Source organism: Schistocerca gregaria, unplaced genomic scaffold (assembly GCF_023897955.1).
Source record: "Schistocerca gregaria isolate iqSchGreg1 unplaced genomic scaffold, iqSchGreg1.2 ptg001227l, whole genome shotgun sequence".
Taxonomy (NCBI): domain Eukaryota; kingdom Metazoa; phylum Arthropoda; class Insecta; order Orthoptera; family Acrididae; genus Schistocerca; species Schistocerca gregaria.
Genome location: NW_026062549.1, coordinates 50,855 through 69,963, shown reverse-complemented (window position 1 = coordinate 69,963; position 19,109 = coordinate 50,855). Strand labels below are relative to the sequence as shown.

The following is a 19,109-nucleotide window of genomic DNA, read 5'->3' as shown; positions in this document are numbered from 1 at the left end:
GGCACAACATCGTCGCATCGCGCATGCCATGCGGCCAGTTCGCCAAAAAACTTTTTTTTGATGTAACGTAATTTTGCAAAAAACGCCCAATCTCCCTCGCGCGAGACCTGTCATCTAGACTTTGAAGACGCTCTCCTGGCATCCGCCAACCCCCTTTTCCCTTTTCTCTCTGCTTCCAGCTCTTGGTAGGCCTGTCTTATCAGAGGGTCCCGAATGTTCAACGCCTCTTCCATAACCCTCTCGGAATTTCTCTTAGAAACCGCCTTGCGGCGGACCTCCTCGATAGACGGCACGTGAGAAGAATCAACGTCTGAAGACTTGGCCGCCCCAGACAAAAAGCGAAATGAAACCAACCTCTGCCTCAAAAACGGCCCAAAAACAAAAACCTCCGGGCTGTGATGTCGGCTGGAAGCCAAACTGCGGCTCAAAGGTGCACCAGCCGCGCGCCCATCTACGTGGGATGGCGCCAAAATACCAATGTTAAAAGAAACCGGCTAAAAACCTCAAAAAAAAAAAAAGGACCCACCATAAACAAAAGACCAATTCAAAACTCTTGACCTAGCGTCTAGGACAGACGGAAACATTTCCAAGCACTTTGTCAAACACGGACGAAACATGCGTCTAAACTAAGTCTTCAAGCAGTCAGGTAAACAGTCGAACGCCTCAGAAAACAATAGACAACCAACCAACCAAATAAAAAATTTTATATCGTACACACTCAATAAAGGGATTCTCGCGCACATCGGATTTTTTGAAGCACATTGTAGCTGGTTTTATTTCTCTATCGACGAGCGCCCGACTCTTACCATAAATAAATCGAGATTGAATCTCCTTATCACGCCATGTACATGAAGGACATGGGCGATTTCACCAACGCCGTGGAGGAAATGCTTATTTCTGACGCAAAAAATGTATCAACGCAAAAAAGAGGGCTCGCTTCATCGCTCGCAAATACGCAGATAGCACTAACAATACACCCACGCCAACTCTTCAGACGCGGTATTTGTTCAAGTACAACCATTCCAAAGGGCTCATCGTGCTCAAGGCCACCGATAACAAAAAAGTACGTCGAAGAGAATGTCAAAACCGGAGTGACCAGAAAATGCTCGAAAAGCGATAAAGACTGAACGGTTTGTATTGAGGTTATCAAGTACAAAACAGATCAAAAGTCGGATTTGAAGAAGATCGAAAAAACGACCATGATTCTTGTCAAATCCATGTCTAAAAAGTAGATGACGTTCTTTTCGAGAAGGTCAAAAATCAGACCTCGAGAACTCTTAAGCGCGCAAAAAGTATTGTCAGTTTGTCACATAAAGCGAGTCAAATCAAAGCACATTTTTCTACACACTTTTTTCTGAGACTTTTTTAAGAGACTGTTCGCGCTCATGCAAATGTCAGTTAATGCCTCTCGTCCAAAATTGTAACTTGCTGCTTCAAACCTTTCCTTGCTGTTGTCGAACGAAACCCGTCGGCAAACTCGTCATACCTAGCGAGAAAAGGTGGGGCGGCAACAGTTTCATTCCTTGAATGCCATCCTGAAGACACGCATAAATAGAGAGCACACGCATTGGATCGTCCTATAAACCGCTTTCAGGTAGCATCGAATCGTGCTGAATGGTCGCGTGCTTTTCTATAAATTACCTGGCTGCTGTGTGAGGGCTTCTTTGGGCGGTTGCGGCCTGGACGGGCCGTCGCTGGAACTTGGGTAGGGCTAGACTTCTCGTTGTCGCCGCGGCGAAAAATTTCCACATTGGAAAAAAAACTAGGTAACGATAGACAGCCTGATAAAAAGTTCCCCCTGAACTTTAGTGAGTTTATATTGCCGACTTTGCAACTGATACCACCTTTCACTGAACTTCGAAATGTCGGAGCCTGTCAGCTTTACTTGGCCCAAAAACGCGTCTTTTACCATGAGTCTGTAATCTAGAACCTGAAAAACAATTTCGTGGTGATAGTTGACTTGACGCAGGTCGAAAGTAAAATTCCACGCAGGGTCCAAAGTACCTCTGGCAATAGGGGTTTTAATGCGCATGTCTCCAAATGTCACGCACACATAAGGATCTGGGTCTAGAGCAGAAAGCTTAGCCAAACGCCTAGCTTCGACAATGCAAATTTGAAGACGGCCAATCGGCCAAGAAATACCGCTTGCAAGTGACGGGACCTTATTTTTTTCTGCTGTCGTGTTGACTTTAGGGATTTCATAATGGTGTTCCCGATCACGATTCGACTCTACGCCATAATCGACAGGTACTATCGTATGTATGTATCTATTCAATTCCATCTGCCTTTGTTGATGATCTCGTCTGGCTTGCTCTAGTCGAGCTCTCTCTTGTTCTTGTTGCATCCGACGCAGCTCATCCTGGCGATGAAGGTCGTTCTCAATACGAGATAGTCTTTCTTTTTCTGCATCTCGCTGATATTGTAAATTCGCCTCAAACTGCTTGACTTGGTTTAACATTTGGTTCAGCTTCATTTGCTCCTCTCTCATGCGTTTGTCGGATTCCGCCTGGCGCAATTTCAATTGCTCCTCTTGCATGGCAAGCTCACGCATCTTCCTATTTTTCTCTTCTTCCAGTTGATGGAGCGTTTCCTCTTCTAATCTTTTCAAATTCTCCTTCACCGAATGCTCTTTGTATTTCAGCTCCAAGAGACGTCTCTTCTCCTCCTCTGCCCACTTCAAGCGGCGCTCGGCCTCTTCTTGTTCACGCTTGGCCTCGCTGGACAGCCGATCCTCTTCTTGCGCGCGGGCATCACCTGTCTTTGTCTCCACGTCCATCGACAAGCTACAGTCGAACAGCGCAGCGCAGGCGGCCGTATTCAACTCCTCGTTACCACGCAGCACGTCTGACGGCTCTAGCGGCCTAAAACCACAAATCCGGTCTATGTAGTCGCATACCATCTTTGCCCTCTTCCCTGCATCGCGCACCTGCAAATGCACACCCCTGGGCACCACGTGAGGCGCAATCTGAGAAAGCAGGACCAAATAGCATTCGCCGTCTGCGATGTCCGAACCCAAGTTGGCAACCTGTCTGTTGTGTCTTGCCATTTTTAGACGCGAGTTAAACCACATTATTAACATGTCTTCTGGTTTTTTATTCAGGACACCCTTCGAGTCTCCACCCATTTCCGCCGATGCCACCAACTCTGGGTGGTTACGGCTATTTGAACTCACCTTCGAGAACAAGTACGTTCTAATGATCTGCCAGATGAAAGCTATCGTCAAATAGGCCCTTTTCTCCAATATGTCGTAAGGACCAATGTTGACAACCTTGCAGCCAATTGCGCTCGACCCTGCAATTGCCAACTTGTGATTTTCAATTCGCTGAATGTCTGATGTAGGATTCAGCGTGATGTATTTGTCGTTGATTATTCCGGGCTTTACTCGATTGATCAACTTGCAAATCAAAACCCCGTCTGCTGTTACGCTCAGCAGATCCTCGCAATTCGGCTTGATCGGCAAAACCTCCAAGCTTCTGTCATCTTTCAGTAAAAAGTTAATGTACCTTGTAAAAATGCTGACTTCTTCTGCAGAATAGGAGTGAATGATGTTGCCGCCTTCTCCTAAGAGACGCCTCAGCGTATCTTTCTCGCCCTCTGTAGGCCAGTTCCTCCTGCCCTTCAAAGGTGACAAATAGCTCTGATCTTCGACCTTATTGGAGTAATCCAACTCCGAATGCATGCTCTGCTTTGGCTGTGTGTGATCAGGCAGAGCGACTGGCTCGCGCGGGTCTCTACGCGTTTTTTCTCGCTGACTAGTGTCCGCGAATTGGCTGCGCAATTCGCTCTGCCTCGTGCTTTCCAGCTGCTCTCCCAGCCCTCGTGGCAAAGCACCCCTGTTGTCACCCTTGAGTTCACTCTGTGCGATTCTGTCGTTCAATCCTTCTGGCTGTAGCTGACGCGCCTTCTCAGCAGAAGGCCCGCCTATTTGATTGGGTTGAAACCTATTGTCGCCAGGTTTGACCTCCGCTGCATTCCTTGCATCCGACAACTTCAAGTGCCTCAACTCGTCAGAAAAACAATCTTTTTGCGAGAGAGGCTGCTGCGACTCGCTCGAGATTTTCTGACTTTCAGAATTTTGTTCTACCAGATAAGGTTTTTGCTCGCCGGGTCGCGTCTGGCACTGATCGGCCACGCCGGACTGAGCAGAGTAGAACTGCGATGAGCTGACGGGAAAATCTGATCTCGGCGGCCCAAACTGCGACGACTCGTATTTTTTTAGTTCGTCAGATGGTTTTTGTGCGTAGGACTGCATTTGGCCAGGCAGTTGTGTTTGTGCATGCGACTGTGATGGATTAGACGGCAGTTGTGTATAGGGTTGCGACTCATTAGGCTGCTGCGGCGGACAGGGTTGCGGATGACTGAGCGACGGTGTATAAGATTGAGGTTGGCCGGGCGGTAAGTAAGGCTGTGATCGACCAGGTGGCTGAGTTGATGAGTGAGGTTGTAGCTGATTAAAGAGTTGCTGGTTAGAAGACTGCGCTTGTTGTTGTACATAAGGCTGTGGCGGATCGGACAGCCTACCTTGTGCATGTAGTCGATTAGGTGGATTTTGTGCATAGTGCTGCGGCTGTTGTTGTGTTTGCGGATAGGAAGGTAGTTGCGTTGAATAAGGCTGCTGGTATACTCGGTTAGGTGATTGTGTTTGCTGAGAATAAGGTTGCGGTTGATCAGATGGCTGCGGCTGCTGAAAATAATAGGGCTGTGGTTGACCAGATGGTCGCGTTTGCTGAGAATAAAGCTGTGGCTGACCAGATGGCTGTGGCAAGTAGGGTTGCGGTTGATTAGGTGTCTGTGTATAACGTTGCGGTTGTTGGTAGCTATACTGCTGAGCTGAATTGGAGGGCGACTGATTGAACTGGTTTGTCAAATAATGTTGTGAAGTTTTTGGTTGACTAGGCTGTTTTATCTGTAAATATGGTTGAGGTTGACCAGCGGATTGTGGTGGCTGTACATGAGATTGATTATAGAGTTGCGGATTTGCACCAGAAGTTGGCTGATAAGGTGGTTGCATTTGAGCATAACGCTGCGATTGATCAGATGATTGTGCTGGCGGATAGGATCCTGCTGACTGATTGTATGCAGGCTGTGTCAGATACGCTTGAGACTGGTTGAATTGTCGCATCGGCCAAGATTGCTGGTCAGACTGCTGCGCTGCATAAGGCTGTGGCTGTGACTGATTAGGTTGGACTAATTGTGTTTTTGGCGTATTGAATTGTACAGACAATCGATTAATTCGGTCTAAATCAGGTTGTGGTCTCTCGGAGTTAGCCGGATGTGGTTGATATTGATTCGGCTGGGCCTGAACTAGCCGATTTTGGCTGAATTGATCTAAGTGCGGCTGCTGTGAACTGGGCAGAGGGGACTGATATTCATCTAAACGTGTGTGTTGATACGGCTGTGGCTGATTAGTTTGTGCAGTATATGAATAATTGTGAGCTAGCGAGTTCTGATCTACATTTCTATCTCCGTTACAACCGAAATTACGATTCGCATAATCAAGTGAACAAGATCCCTGGATATTGCTGGCCAACGAGTCATGGCTAGTTGAATTATAAAACAATTCGTTATTTCTGTTTTGCTGTAAACCAGCTTGAGACATCTCTGCTGGTATGATAGAATTATTGGATTGAAGTTGATTGTATTGTTGGTAGCGTGGCTCCTCTGGCAGTTTTTTCACTACATTGCTTTCCTGATGGGAACTCATTTTGATGAGCACCAAGTTATATCAATGCCTAACGAATTCGATCTAAATAAAAGAAATGATACTCAGTTATTGTTAGTCAGGTCGATGCACCAAGGTCGTGAAGTGCACATAAGAAATGAGATTTTTGCATTTGCACGCGATAATAAGCCAAATTTCTCATTTCGGCTAGCTTCAACTCGTCAATTATGGACTGTTTCTATGCATTGTTTTATCATACGTATGTGTGCAGAGGTAAATTTGGCTAAATCCCTGGGACTCACTAAATCGAAGGCAAGGTAAGTTTTGTAGTAGAAAGGGTAAACGCGACAGTTTCGCAGCTCGCAATTTTTTATCTCAAAATTCTGTGAGTTGTCCCTGAATCGAGGGAGATATCAAGCGTAGTGAAAATCGCATGTTTTGATTTTTCACTGAGGGCATACTGTCCTGAACGTCACCATAACATTTTTCGTCTCATCAGCATATTATATCAGCAGTATGTTTTATAGAGTATTTTACTGAATCCTTTTTAGCGATAAAAAAACACAAAAACAATATTTGAATAAGCCTCCTGTCACAAATGTAAGCTTTTTGTCTAACATTATAATTGCATTTTTCTTAATGGACTCAGCTGCCGGACAGCATGTTGAAGAAATTTCAACCAAAAACATAAAAAGCATTATAGACAGTGTTGACACAATTCTCTTGGATTGTGATGGTAACGTTTTTACAATTTGCTTCATTGATTGTCCTTTCTTAATATTAAGCATTTTTTTTTGACACCCCTACAGGTGTAATATGGAATGAGAATGAGATTATATCAGGTACTCCGGATACCATAAACTGGTTGAAGAGTTTAGTGCGTGATAGAATGATTGAATGGTTATGCCCCTCTCTTCTTATGCACACACACATACACTTACATCGTGTACCACAATGCGTTTTATTATAGAACAAACGCATTTTTTATATTAGCAACAACAGCACCAAATCGAGGGACGAATACCGAAAAAAACTGAAAGATTTTAACATCACCTGCGAAAAGGAGGACGTATGGTGTTCTTCTTTCGTCAGCGCCTCTTATTTAAAGTCGATAGACTTTAAAAAAAAAGTGTATCTGATTGGTATGAGCGGAATTGCGGCGGAATTAGAAGAAGCAAATATCCCATATCGCGGCTTCGAAGAGCACAATGTTGAGCTCTCATCCTTTACGGAAGCGAGTAAATACGAAATAGATGAAGAGATTGGCGCTGTGATAGTCGGGATGGATTTGCATATTCGATATGCAAAGGTGGCATTCGCCCAGCTGCATTTAAGAGACAGAAACGAGTGCCTGTTTATTGCTACAAACGATGATCATGTCATACCGGTAGATGGAGGTCGGCTCTTGCCTGGCAGCGGTTCTATAGCCAGAATGATCGAATGTTGTTCTGATCGCATACCATTTGTCCTCGGAAAGCCCAATACATGGCTGCTTCAACAAATGATCAAGATGTATAAACTAGACCGGGGGAGAATGCTTATGGTTGGTGACAATCTCAAAACTGACATTTTGTTCGGTAATAACGAAAGCGTAAGAACTCTACTGGTCGAAACAGGCGTATCAAAGCGCAAGCACATTTATAACAATGCTCAAAACGAGCAAAAGATAATTCCCACATATGTCTCTGTCAGTCTTTCTCATCTCATGGAGGCTTATAAAGAAAGCATTTCCAGTGTTGCCAAGTAAGATGTTTTTTGCGCCTTAGTTATGGTAGAACTGCGGCAACACGACGTCGAATCCATGTGCAAAATCGTAGATGAATGAGAAATAAGATATTCGAAACTTTATTTTTCTGAAATCAACTTTTTGTGGACACATATTTGTAGTTGACCTATTCGACGGTTCAAGCATTTTCATTTATGTTTTTATTAAAGCGATAAAGATTATCTGAGCCGGTATTTTGCACATGAAAACATAGTCTATTGCATGTTAGACACAGTGTGTGTTTGATTGAACTAGTTTGTCGGAACTGGTTATAAAAAGTATTTGCTAATACGTGCAGTACAGCAAATAGATTTTGATGCAGTTTATACCATATGTTTACCTGGTTGGCATTTTCTTAATTTCGATGAACAAACAAAAGCGACATTGTGGTAGCAGGCATTTTGGATTCAGCTACTTTTCGATTTTTCAAAAAGAGGGGACTAAATTTTAAGAGCAGAACATTTTAACCAGGTGAAATTCAAAAGTTCATTCAACCGCTTCATTCCATCTGAGATAGACATGAACAACGTGGTTTGCACAATAACTTTTACCGTATTCGAAGAAAACTATGTATTTACTCTAGACCGACCTGTATCGAATGAGATTTATTTTGACACTTAAAAAAGTAAAATTGAATGCATTCTGTGCCAATGAAGCTTTTTTAGTCTTTAAAGTTTTTGGAGTACCCGCGCCCATCAGCCGAATGTCGAGGCTGCATACACGAAAACTTTCCTATTTTTGGAGTTAAAATGCTGAGGGAAGAAGAGAACAAATCTGTGACGAGAGACTGAAGTCGAATAGTTCGAATAGAAAGAACATGGACGTGCTATGTTCGATTAGTGTGATAAATGAGGAGGTTATACGAAACACGTCGATAAGTGGATCCAGAAAGGACAAGAACTTTTTGCCTAAATTTTGCAGGGCACAAAACATACTGGAGAACAGGAGGGAGGTTCAAAAATTCGTTATTGCGCTTTGAAGGTACAGTCAGAGAGTTTTCTAAAGGAACTTATTCGCGCGAACATCCAGGATATCTGGAGAAGAGTGCTGATTTTGTGGCTTTAGTGAAGTTTTAGAAAGTCGAGAATGAGGTGTTTTGAGAAATGTATCGTGCTGCGTCCGAGCGCCTATTGAATGGGAAGGAAAAATCGGCATACGAGTCGAAGTATTAGAAGTACGCATACAATTTGTGAGAGAAAAAAAGTTTTGGACAAAACAGGCATCAAAAAAAAAGCATTTTTCTTAATTATTCTTTGGCCCTTCTTCTTGTAATTGTACATATACAGGGACTTGATTCACCAGTCGTTTGGGCGTAGAAGAATAGCAGTATGAGTATCGACTTTTCGAGTATTCAGAATGCGGCATCTAGTCTTTTTTCAAACGTTGTGAATACTCTGACCGGCCAGAGAACTCTGGGAGGCATCATTCGGACTATTCGTCATTCGAATGAGGACCTTCAGTATCTGTTTACTATATTCTTACGGGAAATAAATCGAGAACTTGAAAGCAAAGATAGCCTTGTCAGAGCCATCGCTATACAAAAATTGACTTATGTACAGTATTTAATTGCAATAAGACGGGTGGGAGAAGAGGATCTATAGGCTGGGAACGGATATTTTCTTCCTGGCTCCGCGAGGCTAACGTGTAACTTGCGTCCGCAATGCGTTCATCGAATGTTGGGAATGGTGCGAGTAGCTTCAAATGTATGGGATCGACATAAGCTGGGCTGCTTTTAAAATTATAGAACAGATGGCTCAAAAAAATATAGAAATCAAACGTGCTAGCTATTTCGCAGCGAACGTTTCGATTTCAGAAGACAACGAGTTGTTGTTGCTGATGATAAACATCGTAAAAAAGGTACGGCGAATTATGTTAAATTTTTTTGACGAGAGTCTAACCGTGTTGTCTTTTGTACTGTACCTCAGGATTTGTTGAATTCTGACCTGTCAGTGTTTAGTTTAGCCGTTAATTGTTTGTCGAACCTGTGCCCGGAGAGCATGGCTAGAGTGGTTTTTCCAGACTTGCAGACGTTGTTGACGTCGTCACGCGCCTACGTCCGAAAACGAACGGTCTTGGCTCTTTGCAAGGTCTTCAAAATTCAGGACATACTTGCGTTCAATTTTAGCTGTCTGAAGGAAAGGCTAGAGGATAGCGACCAAACGGTTGTCTCAGCTGCACTTGGCACTGTCTGCGAGTTGGCATCTAAAAATCCGAAGGATTACGTGATTTTGGCGCCTGTTCTGTTCAAAATATTATCGAGTTCGAAGCAGTATTGGAACCTCATCAAAGTGGTGATGATATTTACCTATATTATGCCCTGCGAGCCGAGGCTAGCAAAAAAGCTGGCCCCGACGTTGTCTGGCATTTTAGAAAGCACTCCTTCCTCGACTCTCGCGTTCGAATGCATAAAGTGCTGCATTTCCAATTTGTCTCATATCGATTTTGTTGTGAATCAATGTATCAACAAGTTGGATACCATGTGCACTTCGGAAGATGTCAACTTCAAGTACTTGATGCTAGTTGCGCTGACAGGGTTTGTCCGAACCAAACCGAGTGCGCTTTCGCATTTTTCCGGCGTTCTCTTTGAGTTGCTAGGTACGTTTCGCTTCGCGTGTTTCCCCGCGGCTGCGAGAAGTTGAGCGACTAACATTTTGAGACCCTTCGTTCCCCTTATGCAGACCACTGCGACTACGTCATATCTACGAGGGCGCTCAACATCATCGTCCACATGGCAGACGAAGAAACGTTGACGGACATCGTCAAAAAGCTGCTCGAGTACTACCACAGGGCCGAACCAGCGAAAAAGAGACCCATGGTCTTGAAAATAGTCTTTGTCTGCAGTCAGCGCAACTATGCCTTGCTCAAAGACTTTGAATGGTATTTTGACGTGTTGTTTGAGCTGGCCTTGTCGGATGACCTGAACCAGCTAGTTTTGATCAGAGACCAGCTGCTGGACATCACTATGCGCGTGGAGAGTCTGAGGCCTTATGCAGTTAAGAAGTGCGTAGCCTTTTTGAACAGGCCAATATCGATCGATGAGTACAAAAGGGACTTTGGAGAAATTTTGGGTGTATTGACGTGGATCATTGGAGAATATGTCGCTCTATTTAAAAATCCAGAGATTTTGTTAAATTTCTTGCTGCAGTCTTATGTCTACCATCTGTCTGAACACATCCAAGCTATTTACGTCCAAACGGCTTTCAAAATCTTCGCACAGCTCACATCCGTCGAGGGCGATCATTCGAGTGCTCTCCTTCAGATAGAGCAATTTTTGCGACCCCTACTTCAGACTCCTCACTTTGAACTCCAAGAAAGGTCCTGTTTCCTCAGCAATGTCATATCCCTCTATAGAGAAGATGGCGGCGACTTTTCCCAGCTGTTCAGTCCACCGTTGAGGCCCGTCTCTTCTATTGCCCAAAGCCAGGTTCCCGTGCCCGAGGGGCTGAATCTCGACGCGTCTGATGAAGACAACTCCGCTCTTTTGTCGGACATCAAAGAAACACTAAACGACTACGCGCGCGAACAGTTGAACCGAGACGGCCGATTCTCCGCGTTCTATCTACAATCGAGCACCGACGGGCAGCATATCGCCCCTTCAAAGAGCGACCGCACCACCGGCAGTGACGACGCTGGCGCCTTTTCCGACCCCATCTTGATCACTTCTGACGATTGCTCCTCCTCGGGACCTGACACCGATGCGGTTATTCGAAACATAGATCTGGAGCAATTGAAACAAAAAAGGAAGGCGTACATGCTTTCGAAAGCGAACAATCCAGAATACATTCAGAGCGAATCGTCGCCGCCCATCGAACCTATTTCGGCCGAAGCGCTCGGTATCAAACCGGGAGAAAGGGCGTTCTCCGAGTTTTCTGAGGCCCTCTCTTTCGATCTGGAAGCTACACAAATCGGCCAAATGCCAAAAATACGCGAAGACGTCATCTCCAAGAGCGCCGAGCACCCAATCCTTCAAGACGATATGCCAGCGGGTGCCGTGATAGACAGCACTGGACCCTCCGCAACGGGCGTCTTCTCGTCTCTTGAATTCTCATCTAGCACATCACCCGTCTCCAGACCGCGAACATCGACCAAGGAAAAGAGCCGGAAGCGTCGCGGCAAAAACGACCTTGACAAATAAGAGACCAGTCGCGAGTCCCTCTTTTTCAGTCCGAACCTTCCGTCGCACGCAAAACGCCCACTCTGAGCAACCACTTTGACACCTCTGTCCGTTCTCGTCTGCCCCATATGCCTCCACGTCCAAAAAAGGTCACCGCGCAAAACCTCTTCGTCGCGCACGGCAAGACCCGCCGCTCCTCAAGGAATCGCCCGCGCCACTGCTTCACATGAGCAACGGCACTTCTCACGCTGGCGAAACTTCGGCAAAACCGCCTAAGCCGTGCCCAAAACGAAGGATCCAGAGACCTCAAACACAGCGGCCCCGCAAGCCCCCACGTTACCTTGCGTGCTCTCAAATACGCCCCACTCCGGTCCATCTGGCTCGCCGCGCGAAACGGGTCGCACCGAGTCAAACGCGTACGGAGTGTGAATTGACGAATACAAGAAAAAAAAACTTTGACAACTTCAGTTTTCGATGACGAGAGCATGAATGACGAGAGCACTCGTCCGACCTCCCTCGCGACCAGGTCGTGCCGAGCGACCCAGAGTTTTAATTTGATTCGGATTCTCGGAGTGGGCGCTTTTGGCGAGGTCTGGCTTGCATCTACTGGCATTCGAAAAGGGAGCCCGGTAACTCCGTCAGAGAAGTTTGTTGCTATAAAACGTATCAGAATCGAGCAGTTCGAGAAGTATTTAGAGGTTGAAATTCTGAAACAGATCGATCACCCGAATTGCATTCATTGTACGCAAAAGTGCTATGACATGTATGCACAAAATTTATAGCTCTAACTTGCGCATACCAGTAATAGGGACATTTTATAGTTACAATTTCAGAGGATTGGGCTATTTGGTAGGTAAGCGAGCACCTTTTTGTAGATGCCAGAACATCGCAAATTGATTTCTTTTCTCGAAGAACATTGTGTTTGAATATGCAGGTGCAGACTTGAGCTCTTTGATTCAGGAGACCAGACGGAACACTCTTCCAGCTGGACGCATCGCGAACATCTTCAAGCAGGTATTCGAGGCCCTTCGATACCTTCACGAGAGGCGCATTGTGCATCGCGATTTGAAGCCGTCGAACATCATGGTAGGCGAAGGGGATCGCGTGAAGATCATCGATTTTGGTCATGCGAAGCGTATTCCCGAAGTGCCAGGGAGTGATTTTTTCTCGACTTGTTAGTACGTTTATGCAGAAGGGAAATCGCTCGCGAAATGTTCTAACAGCCTGGCAAAAGCTGCGTCAGCAGGAATTACAGAGCGCCCGAGTTGATTTTCGGAAATCCCAAATATGGGGTGGAAATAGACATATGGAGTGTTGGATGCGTATTGGCGGAAACCATACTGGGGAACGTTTTGTTCCCTGGGGAAAACAACGAAGATCAGATGTTTCGGATTTTGTCCGTTCTGGGAGAGCCAACGAGGGAGGACCTCGAAGCACTTATTCCAGGCGGTCCGCCACCGGAGACAGAATCTTCGACCGTCATCAAGGGGATTTCGTTCGAGAAGGTGTTGCCAGAATCACACAGAGCGTTTGCCGATTTGCTGTCAAATGTACGCGAAGGATTCGCATTGTTTTTTTTTTTTTGAAAAATAAGGCACGAAGTGAACAATTAACGACTTTTTTTGGTCAGATGTTGGTATACAATCCGAAAAAGAGATGGAATGCCGGACGAATATTGAAGCATCCTATTTTTAATTGCGAAGAGTAAATGATTGGCCGAGGGGTGGACTAGGGATCCGTTTGGCGGCAGATGTCGAGAGTCGGTTCTTAGGAGGAAGAGCATTGAGAGTTTTTACGTGCGATAGCTTCATCGTCGGTTGTCCTGAGGAGGCGTTCGGATCTTTCAAAGAATAGCATTGGTGGTTATTTGTGGTCGGTATGGGTGTTTCCATTAGAAAAAAAGGTTTTGTCGATGAGTTGAGGGAGGGCGTTTGTGCGCATATCTGATCTTTTTTCGGAATAAGGTGATGTATGTTGAGCTTCATCAACTGGGTTTGGACTAAGAGTAAAATTTATAGATGAAGTTGGGTCAAAACAGGTTTGTGCTTGCGTGGCGACTGTTTTTTTTTTTAATTCTCTGGAAGGGTCGTGATCGATAAATTCGTCGATAGCTTTGACCGCATTTTTTTGAATGATGCCATCACCGGATTGAAGGAGTTGGCTGATATCTGGTAAAATTCTTGCATTATGGAATGGCTCGAAAATTTCTTTCAGTGACTTTTCCGGAGGGGGGGGGCACTGAGGAGGTTGGTTAGGTGATAAAAGTGGAAATTTGAAGGCATTGATGCAATCAAGCGCTTGAAATGTTCGGACGTCTACATCGAAATCCGTATCTAACAAACAAAAGAATTCTGGATTCAAAGTGGAATCATCGCCTGATTCCTTAAAGTTTCTGTTTTTATCCTCTTCACGTGGTATTGCTTCTCGAGTGTTGACAGCTCCCAAAGAGAAAAACAGGCAATTGGTTTCTGGTCTTGTCGCATCACCCAGGGAGTGATGCGAGCAGTTGTTCCCTGATCCTAAGTTATTGTCCAAAGAATAAAACATGTTTTCGACATCAACTTCTGATTTTGTATTTTTGGCTCTTATATCTCTTGGCAGAGGCGCTGTTTCCGATAGCGGTAAACCTTTTTTTTCATCGGTCCAAACTTCATTTCTTGCAAAATTCGATATCGAACCGTGCGTGCTACCGCCAGAAATCAATACGCTGTCATCCACCGATCCTCTACAATCGTAATCAGACGCAGACATCCAAGATTCGAAACTAATGCCCGAAATGAGCTGATCGGGATTGCCCGAGTTAAACGCGTCTTTCCGTTCGACGTCTGCACACTCATTCTGTTCTTCAGAGCCCATGACGCTCACATTTTTCAAGGAGCAGGCAAATGCCACGCTCTCCTTCCAAAAAAAAATAGAACTAAAATGCAGCAGTCTCAAGCCTTGAAGGTGTCTCGCAGATGGACCAGGCTTGCAGGAACGACCATGTTCAACAAAATCAAGAGCGGATAAGAATAATTTTCGGTTTATGGGAAAAATTGTGTGTAATTTTTTTTGTTTTTAAAAATCAGAGAGTATTTGGCAGCTCAGATGGTTCGGAGTATGAGACACCTTCTTTTTGGCACAGAGCATTTTTTCTATGCTTTTTGCTTGAAAGGTGGTTGTCTAATTGCTTAAGGTTCTTGAATGTCTTTTGGCACGTCCGACACGGAAAAGATTTGCAGGTTACAGATGGACTGTCCACGTTGAGACTTTCATTCAAGATTTTTTCTATCTCTTCTTCTTCCTCGGCCGTATAGGATTCATTGATGAAAGGCAGCCGCTCGACTTCTTCGACTTCCTCCGCTTGCTCTTCCAATTGGATGACCTCGCGAATCATCTCCTTTTTTCGAAGAATTGCTTGCTTCGTGATCTTCTTGTTTGATGCCGGAGGCGCGCGAGCAGTCTGGACTAGGTGACCAGAGCTCTTGTCGCGCTTTAGTTTGGGGGGCCTTCTCAGAAAGCGAACAAGAAGGCTTAACAAGATCGCAAGCGCGAAAACCAAGAAAAAGCATTTTGAGATGAATTGCAGTTTATAGCTTGCATCGAATCTCGGATCTCGTCCGCGATACGACTCGCTTCTTGGTCCCGCATCGATATCGACTTCTATATATTCTAGATACCCTAAAGACAGCAGTCTGTCATATTTCTACAAAAAAAAATTTAGAAAGTGAAATCAGATTTAACAAAAAAAAGGCACTTACTTGACGCTTTGCAGGGTCCGATAGTATTTGGTATGCTTGAGGTTGAACGAAGGGCGGGTTAGGTATGGCTGCTGGTTGCAAACATAAATCTCGTTACACATGCCCTCGACGATACGCGGATAACCCACGCTTTGAGAGATAGACGGCTTGGCCTTATCAGGGTGATACTAGAGGAGGACAGAATTTGAGCACGTTGTGGCAGGGGCTAAATTTTGTCCATAGAGTCAAAAAGGGGATGCTGTACAATAAGGGAGAGCCTATTGAAGGCCTTTTTGATTTGATACGCAGTAGAGTTCTTCTCTACTTGGAGGATTTGATAATAGCTAATGCTAGCTGCTAAGAATTTCTGAAAGTGTAGCTGTAACAACAGCAGACATAGGAGGCCGAGCATGAAAAAAAAAGTAAGGGGGAAATAACAAATAGCCGTCAAGAGCGATTTGTTTTCGAATTAGCAAAAAATTAGAAGCCGAAGAATTTCTGTTATGTGACCAAAAAAAACGTTATCACCTGTGTTTACGGAATTTCAAGAAACAACAATCCTTCGAACGTTTACAGAAATTTACACACAAGATAAGTTGATGGGGCGCGACGATGCAAGAAGACCTCGATATTTTTCTTGCGAGGCGTTGAGCGGAAGACACGAAGGGTGAAGTTGCAAATCGCACATGATGTGTCCAGACGGGCATTTGGTTTGGATTATCAGGGGTGCGGTGAATTTTGGCTTGAGTAACGGAAATGTCTTTATAACGCATTTTTTGTACTTTTGGCCGGTATGTTAGTTTCACTCTTCTTTTCGACCATTTAGCTGAAGCATGTCTCAAGATATCGATATTTTTAAGACGAGGATTTCTGAAACGCTCATCTCGCTTACGCTGGCGTGCAGCTCCCATTCTTTTTCGAATGCCTCTAAGTATTGCGCGGAACTTTCCAATTCCATGCGGGCATTGGTCGATCAGGCGCAGAACTTGATATCCAGAGAAGAAGATGTGTCGTTGAAGAATGAAGTGTATAATGCAATAGAGAATATGAAGGTCAAAGTAGGCGAAATGACGGCCAAATTCGAGGCATTTGTCCATGATAAAAGTCAGGCTTGTTCCTTGGTATTCACGCTTGCCATTCAAAGGCTTTTTGATTCGGTCGTAGTGTTGTTGACTTTGATCAATCCTTTCAGTAAAAAACGTATATTTCATTTGATTGAGTATGTTCAAGACGAAAGGCTGTCAAGGTAGAAAGGTCCTTGATACGTTCCCATCTATGTTACTCAAACCTTTTTTTTAGCAAGGCGATTATGGCATACAAGCTGCTGGAGCTCCAGAGGGATTTTGCAGACGAGATTCGGTTTGACATGATGAAAGTAGACTACTTGAAGTGTCATAGAGAGTTGAGTGCGTATGCGTACGAGTTCGCTATGAGATGTTAAGGTGAACGGCTCACTAAAAGCGTTGTCTTGTTAGGCTATGTTTGCGACCAGGCAGCTCGGCGCTGCAGTATCACGAAAAAGAAGGAGCTACTAGACGGTAAAAAAGTAATGGCATTGGCATCGAAGTATTTGGAATTCTTCGAGGGTTGTGGCGCCAATAACGAATCGACCGAATACAAAAATACAACTAAGGAACTTGAGCGGACCTATAAGAACCTAATTATCGGGGCGGCTATGGAAGAAGATACGTTTGAGGACATTCGAAAACACATAAAGCACGTTTATTCTCTGGTTCAAGAGGCCAGAATACTAATAGGCCAATGCGGAAAGCTGCTATGCTCAGCGCTTGACAAAATGCCAAAAAATCAGAGGCAGAAAAAATTCGACTATGTCAAAGAGTCAGTTCACAGATTTTTGGACCATTTTTCTTTTGGCATGTCCAGAGCAGAATGCCTAACTTTGAAAACGGTAATGAAAAACACGCACGAATCGTTCAAAGCGAAATTCGTCACGTTTGAGGAATTGGTGACTCGTCCGACTTTAAATATACCCATCTTGAGAGATACTGCGTTGATCTATGAAGGCATCATTCTATCGTGCCAACAAATCATTTCTCTTTCGTATCAGGATTTTCATATTAAGCACCCCATTTGCCTCAGTAGAGAGGTATTCGCTGATCGAGCAAACCTGATGCTAAACGAAATCAAAAACAACAGGTTAATGCTCGCCATAAACTATATTCCAGACTTGGTCGCACTAGCGCAAAATGTGAGGTGCCAGCTCGAAAAAACAGTTCTCAATTCATCGTCTTTGCAGAAAAGAAAAATCTATCAAGAGCTCATAAAGAAAATTTTTGTCTGCTGCATTGAGCTCGCTCAAATTTTCCAAAATCCCCCCATTCACAGCTCGTACATCAAAAAACTTCCAGAGTCATGTCTTGTTCTTAAAGAGGCTATAGACGGTGCCCAGATTTTCGAAGATTTGCCAAGTGAATTTTGTATCAAAGCTAGTTTATACGACGACTTTACCAAAGTCTCCAATGCTGCAACTAATTGGGCTAAACCACCTTGCTCTAACATCCTCTATGACTCGGCAGCAATCAACCCAAACATCAGCAAGCACATGTCTGAAAGAATCATACCGCTACCCATTTACAAGTCTGCGAGTGATTTAGCTGAACAAGTCGGGGGGAGCAAGCTTAAGTCAGGATCATTTGGTCTTGGCATTCGTGGTTTCTGCGACTGGTCTCTCTAATCCAATTCGTCCAAAAAAAAAACTTTTGAAGAGCTGAATGGCACATACATAAACTAGACCAGTCTTTCTGGAAGAAATACAATAGGGCACCAAGTGTGACACCGGCAGCTTTATAAGATTTGCTTGCAAATCATATAAGTTATGTAATAAAGTTTTACATCAAAAATCAGCCATTTGATGTGTGAACCACAGGACTTAGATTCAAAACTTCGTAGGCAGTTGTACTACGAACTGACGACATTTTTAACCGACATATATTGACGTTTGTACAGAGCTTATTTTGAGCAAAAAAAATATTCGCACGACCCAGGGCTCGAACCTAGAACCTCCTGCTCCGTAGGCAGGCGCGCTACCAATTGCGCCAGCCGTGCTGTGTTATACTATATAGCTTGACAGAGATCAACCCAAACATCAGCAAGCACATGTCTGAAAGAATCATACCGCTTCACAGGTCTGCGAGTGATTTAGCTGAACAAGTCGGGGGGAGCAAGCTTAAGTCAGGATCATTTGGTCTTGGCATTCGTGGTTTCTGCGACTGGTCTCTCTAATCCAATTTGTCCAAAAAAAAAACTTTTGAAGAGCTGAATGGCACACACATAAACTAGACCAGTCTTTCTGGAAGAAATACAATAGGGCACCAAGTGTGACACCGGCAGCTTTATAAGATTTGCTTGCAAATCATATATGTGATAAAGTTTTACATCAAAAATCAGCCATTTGATGTGTGAACCACAGGACTTAGATTCAAAACTTCGTAGGCAGTTGTACTACGAACTGACGACATTTTTAACCGACATATATTGACGTTTGTACAGAGCTTATATTTTGAGCAAAAAAAAAATATTCGCACGACCCAGGGCTCGAACCTAGAACCTCCTACTCCGTAGGCAGACGCGCTACCAATTGCGCCAGCCGTGCTACGTTGTGTATTATTTTAATAAACAAATGATAATTTATATATTTTATCATACACATTTATATTATTTAATAATACATTGTTCCATTATAACATATTTGAATAGGATGAACATACATAATTTAAGTATGAACATTTGAAAGTACTATGTGTAATAATAGAATACATAAGGATTTATATAATAATAGCACCTTATATAAATGATGTAAATGAATTATTTAATTCTGGAAATAATAAA

At 44.1% G+C, this 19,109-nt stretch overlaps 4 protein-coding genes and 2 non-coding genes across 7 annotated transcripts; 3 read left to right on the top strand and 3 right to left on the bottom strand.

Annotated features, from left to right (window-relative positions):
* Positions 1–747: 747 nt before the first annotated feature.
* Positions 748–6,200, bottom strand: LOC126329915 (uncharacterized). 2 transcript variants are annotated; one of them, XR_007562593.1, is made up of 4 exons: positions 6,124–6,200; positions 5,922–5,963; positions 1,349–5,746; positions 748–1,276 (listed from the first exon to the last, which is right to left on the bottom strand). XR_007562593.1 is itself a non-coding variant. In XM_049996221.1 (2 exons), exon 2 carries the CDS (start codon positions 5,702–5,704, stop codon positions 1,763–1,765), a length of 3,942 nt encoding a protein of 1,313 aa, XP_049852178.1. In that variant the 5' UTR covers positions 5,705–5,746; positions 5,922–6,180; the 3' UTR covers positions 1,303–1,762. The 2 variants fall into 2 exon arrangements, 1 of the variants encoding a protein (XP_049852178.1); XM_049996221.1 differs by lacking the exon at positions 748–1,276 and having other exon boundaries at positions 1,303–5,746; positions 5,922–6,180.
* An 83-nt stretch (positions 6,201–6,283) lies between these two features.
* LOC126329924 (uncharacterized) lies at positions 6,284–7,636 on the top strand. The gene is made up of 3 exons (XM_049996230.1): positions 6,284–6,398; positions 6,472–6,539; positions 6,633–7,636. Exons 1-3 carry the CDS (start codon positions 6,302–6,304, stop codon positions 7,407–7,409), a joined length of 942 nt encoding a protein of 313 aa, XP_049852187.1. The 5' UTR covers positions 6,284–6,301; the 3' UTR covers positions 7,410–7,636.
* Positions 7,637–8,967: 1,331 nt separating this feature from the next.
* On the top strand, positions 8,968–13,091 carry LOC126329916 (AP-3 complex subunit delta-like). The gene is made up of 3 exons (XM_049996222.1): positions 8,968–9,284; positions 9,353–10,022; positions 10,106–13,091. The coding sequence occupies exons 1-3, from the start codon at positions 9,129–9,131 to the stop codon at positions 11,560–11,562; spliced, it is 2,283 nt and encodes a 760-aa protein (XP_049852179.1). The 5' UTR covers positions 8,968–9,128; the 3' UTR covers positions 11,563–13,091.
* A 2,747-nt stretch (positions 13,092–15,838) lies between these two features.
* LOC126329917 (uncharacterized) lies at positions 15,839–18,124 on the top strand. The gene is made up of 3 exons (XM_049996223.1): positions 15,839–16,479; positions 16,560–16,666; positions 16,736–18,124. The coding sequence occupies exons 1-3, from the start codon at positions 16,094–16,096 to the stop codon at positions 17,953–17,955; spliced, it is 1,713 nt and encodes a 570-aa protein (XP_049852180.1). The 5' UTR covers positions 15,839–16,093; the 3' UTR covers positions 17,956–18,124.
* Positions 18,125–18,253: 129 nt separating this feature from the next.
* On the bottom strand, positions 18,254–18,326 carry Trnar-acg (transfer RNA arginine (anticodon ACG)). The gene has a single exon. It is a non-coding gene; the product is annotated as a tRNA-Arg (tRNA).
* Positions 18,327–18,800: 474 nt separating this feature from the next.
* Trnar-acg (transfer RNA arginine (anticodon ACG)) lies at positions 18,801–18,873 on the bottom strand. Its single transcript has one exon. It is a non-coding gene; the product is annotated as a tRNA-Arg (tRNA).
* Positions 18,874–19,109: the final 236 nt, after the last annotated feature.

Coding starts and splice junctions, on each gene's coding strand:
- LOC126329915 (XM_049996221.1), bottom strand. CDS start 5,704: ATGAGTTCCCATCAGGAAAGCAATGTAGTGAAAAAACTGCCAGAGGAG.
- LOC126329924 (XM_049996230.1), top strand. CDS start 6,302: ATGGACTCAGCTGCCGGACAGCATGTTGAAGAAATTTCAACCAAAAAC. Junction 6,399..6,471: donor AATTCTCTTGGATTGTGATG/GTAACGTTTTTA, acceptor ACACCCCTACAG/GTGTAATATGGAATGAGAAT. Junction 6,540..6,632: donor TAAACTGGTTGAAGAGTTTA/GTGCGTGATAGA, acceptor GTTTTATTATAG/AACAAACGCATTTTTTATAT.
- LOC126329916 (XM_049996222.1), top strand. CDS start 9,129: ATGTATGGGATCGACATAAGCTGGGCTGCTTTTAAAATTATAGAACAG. Junction 9,285..9,352: donor TGATAAACATCGTAAAAAAG/GTACGGCGAATT, acceptor ACTGTACCTCAG/GATTTGTTGAATTCTGACCT. Junction 10,023..10,105: donor CGTTCTCTTTGAGTTGCTAG/GTACGTTTCGCT, acceptor CCCCTTATGCAG/ACCACTGCGACTACGTCATA.
- LOC126329917 (XM_049996223.1), top strand. CDS start 16,094: ATGTCTCAAGATATCGATATTTTTAAGACGAGGATTTCTGAAACGCTC. Junction 16,480..16,559: donor CGTATATTTCATTTGATTGA/GTATGTTCAAGA, acceptor CCTTTTTTTTAG/CAAGGCGATTATGGCATACA. Junction 16,667..16,735: donor GAAGTGTCATAGAGAGTTGA/GTGCGTATGCGT, acceptor TTGTCTTGTTAG/GCTATGTTTGCGACCAGGCA.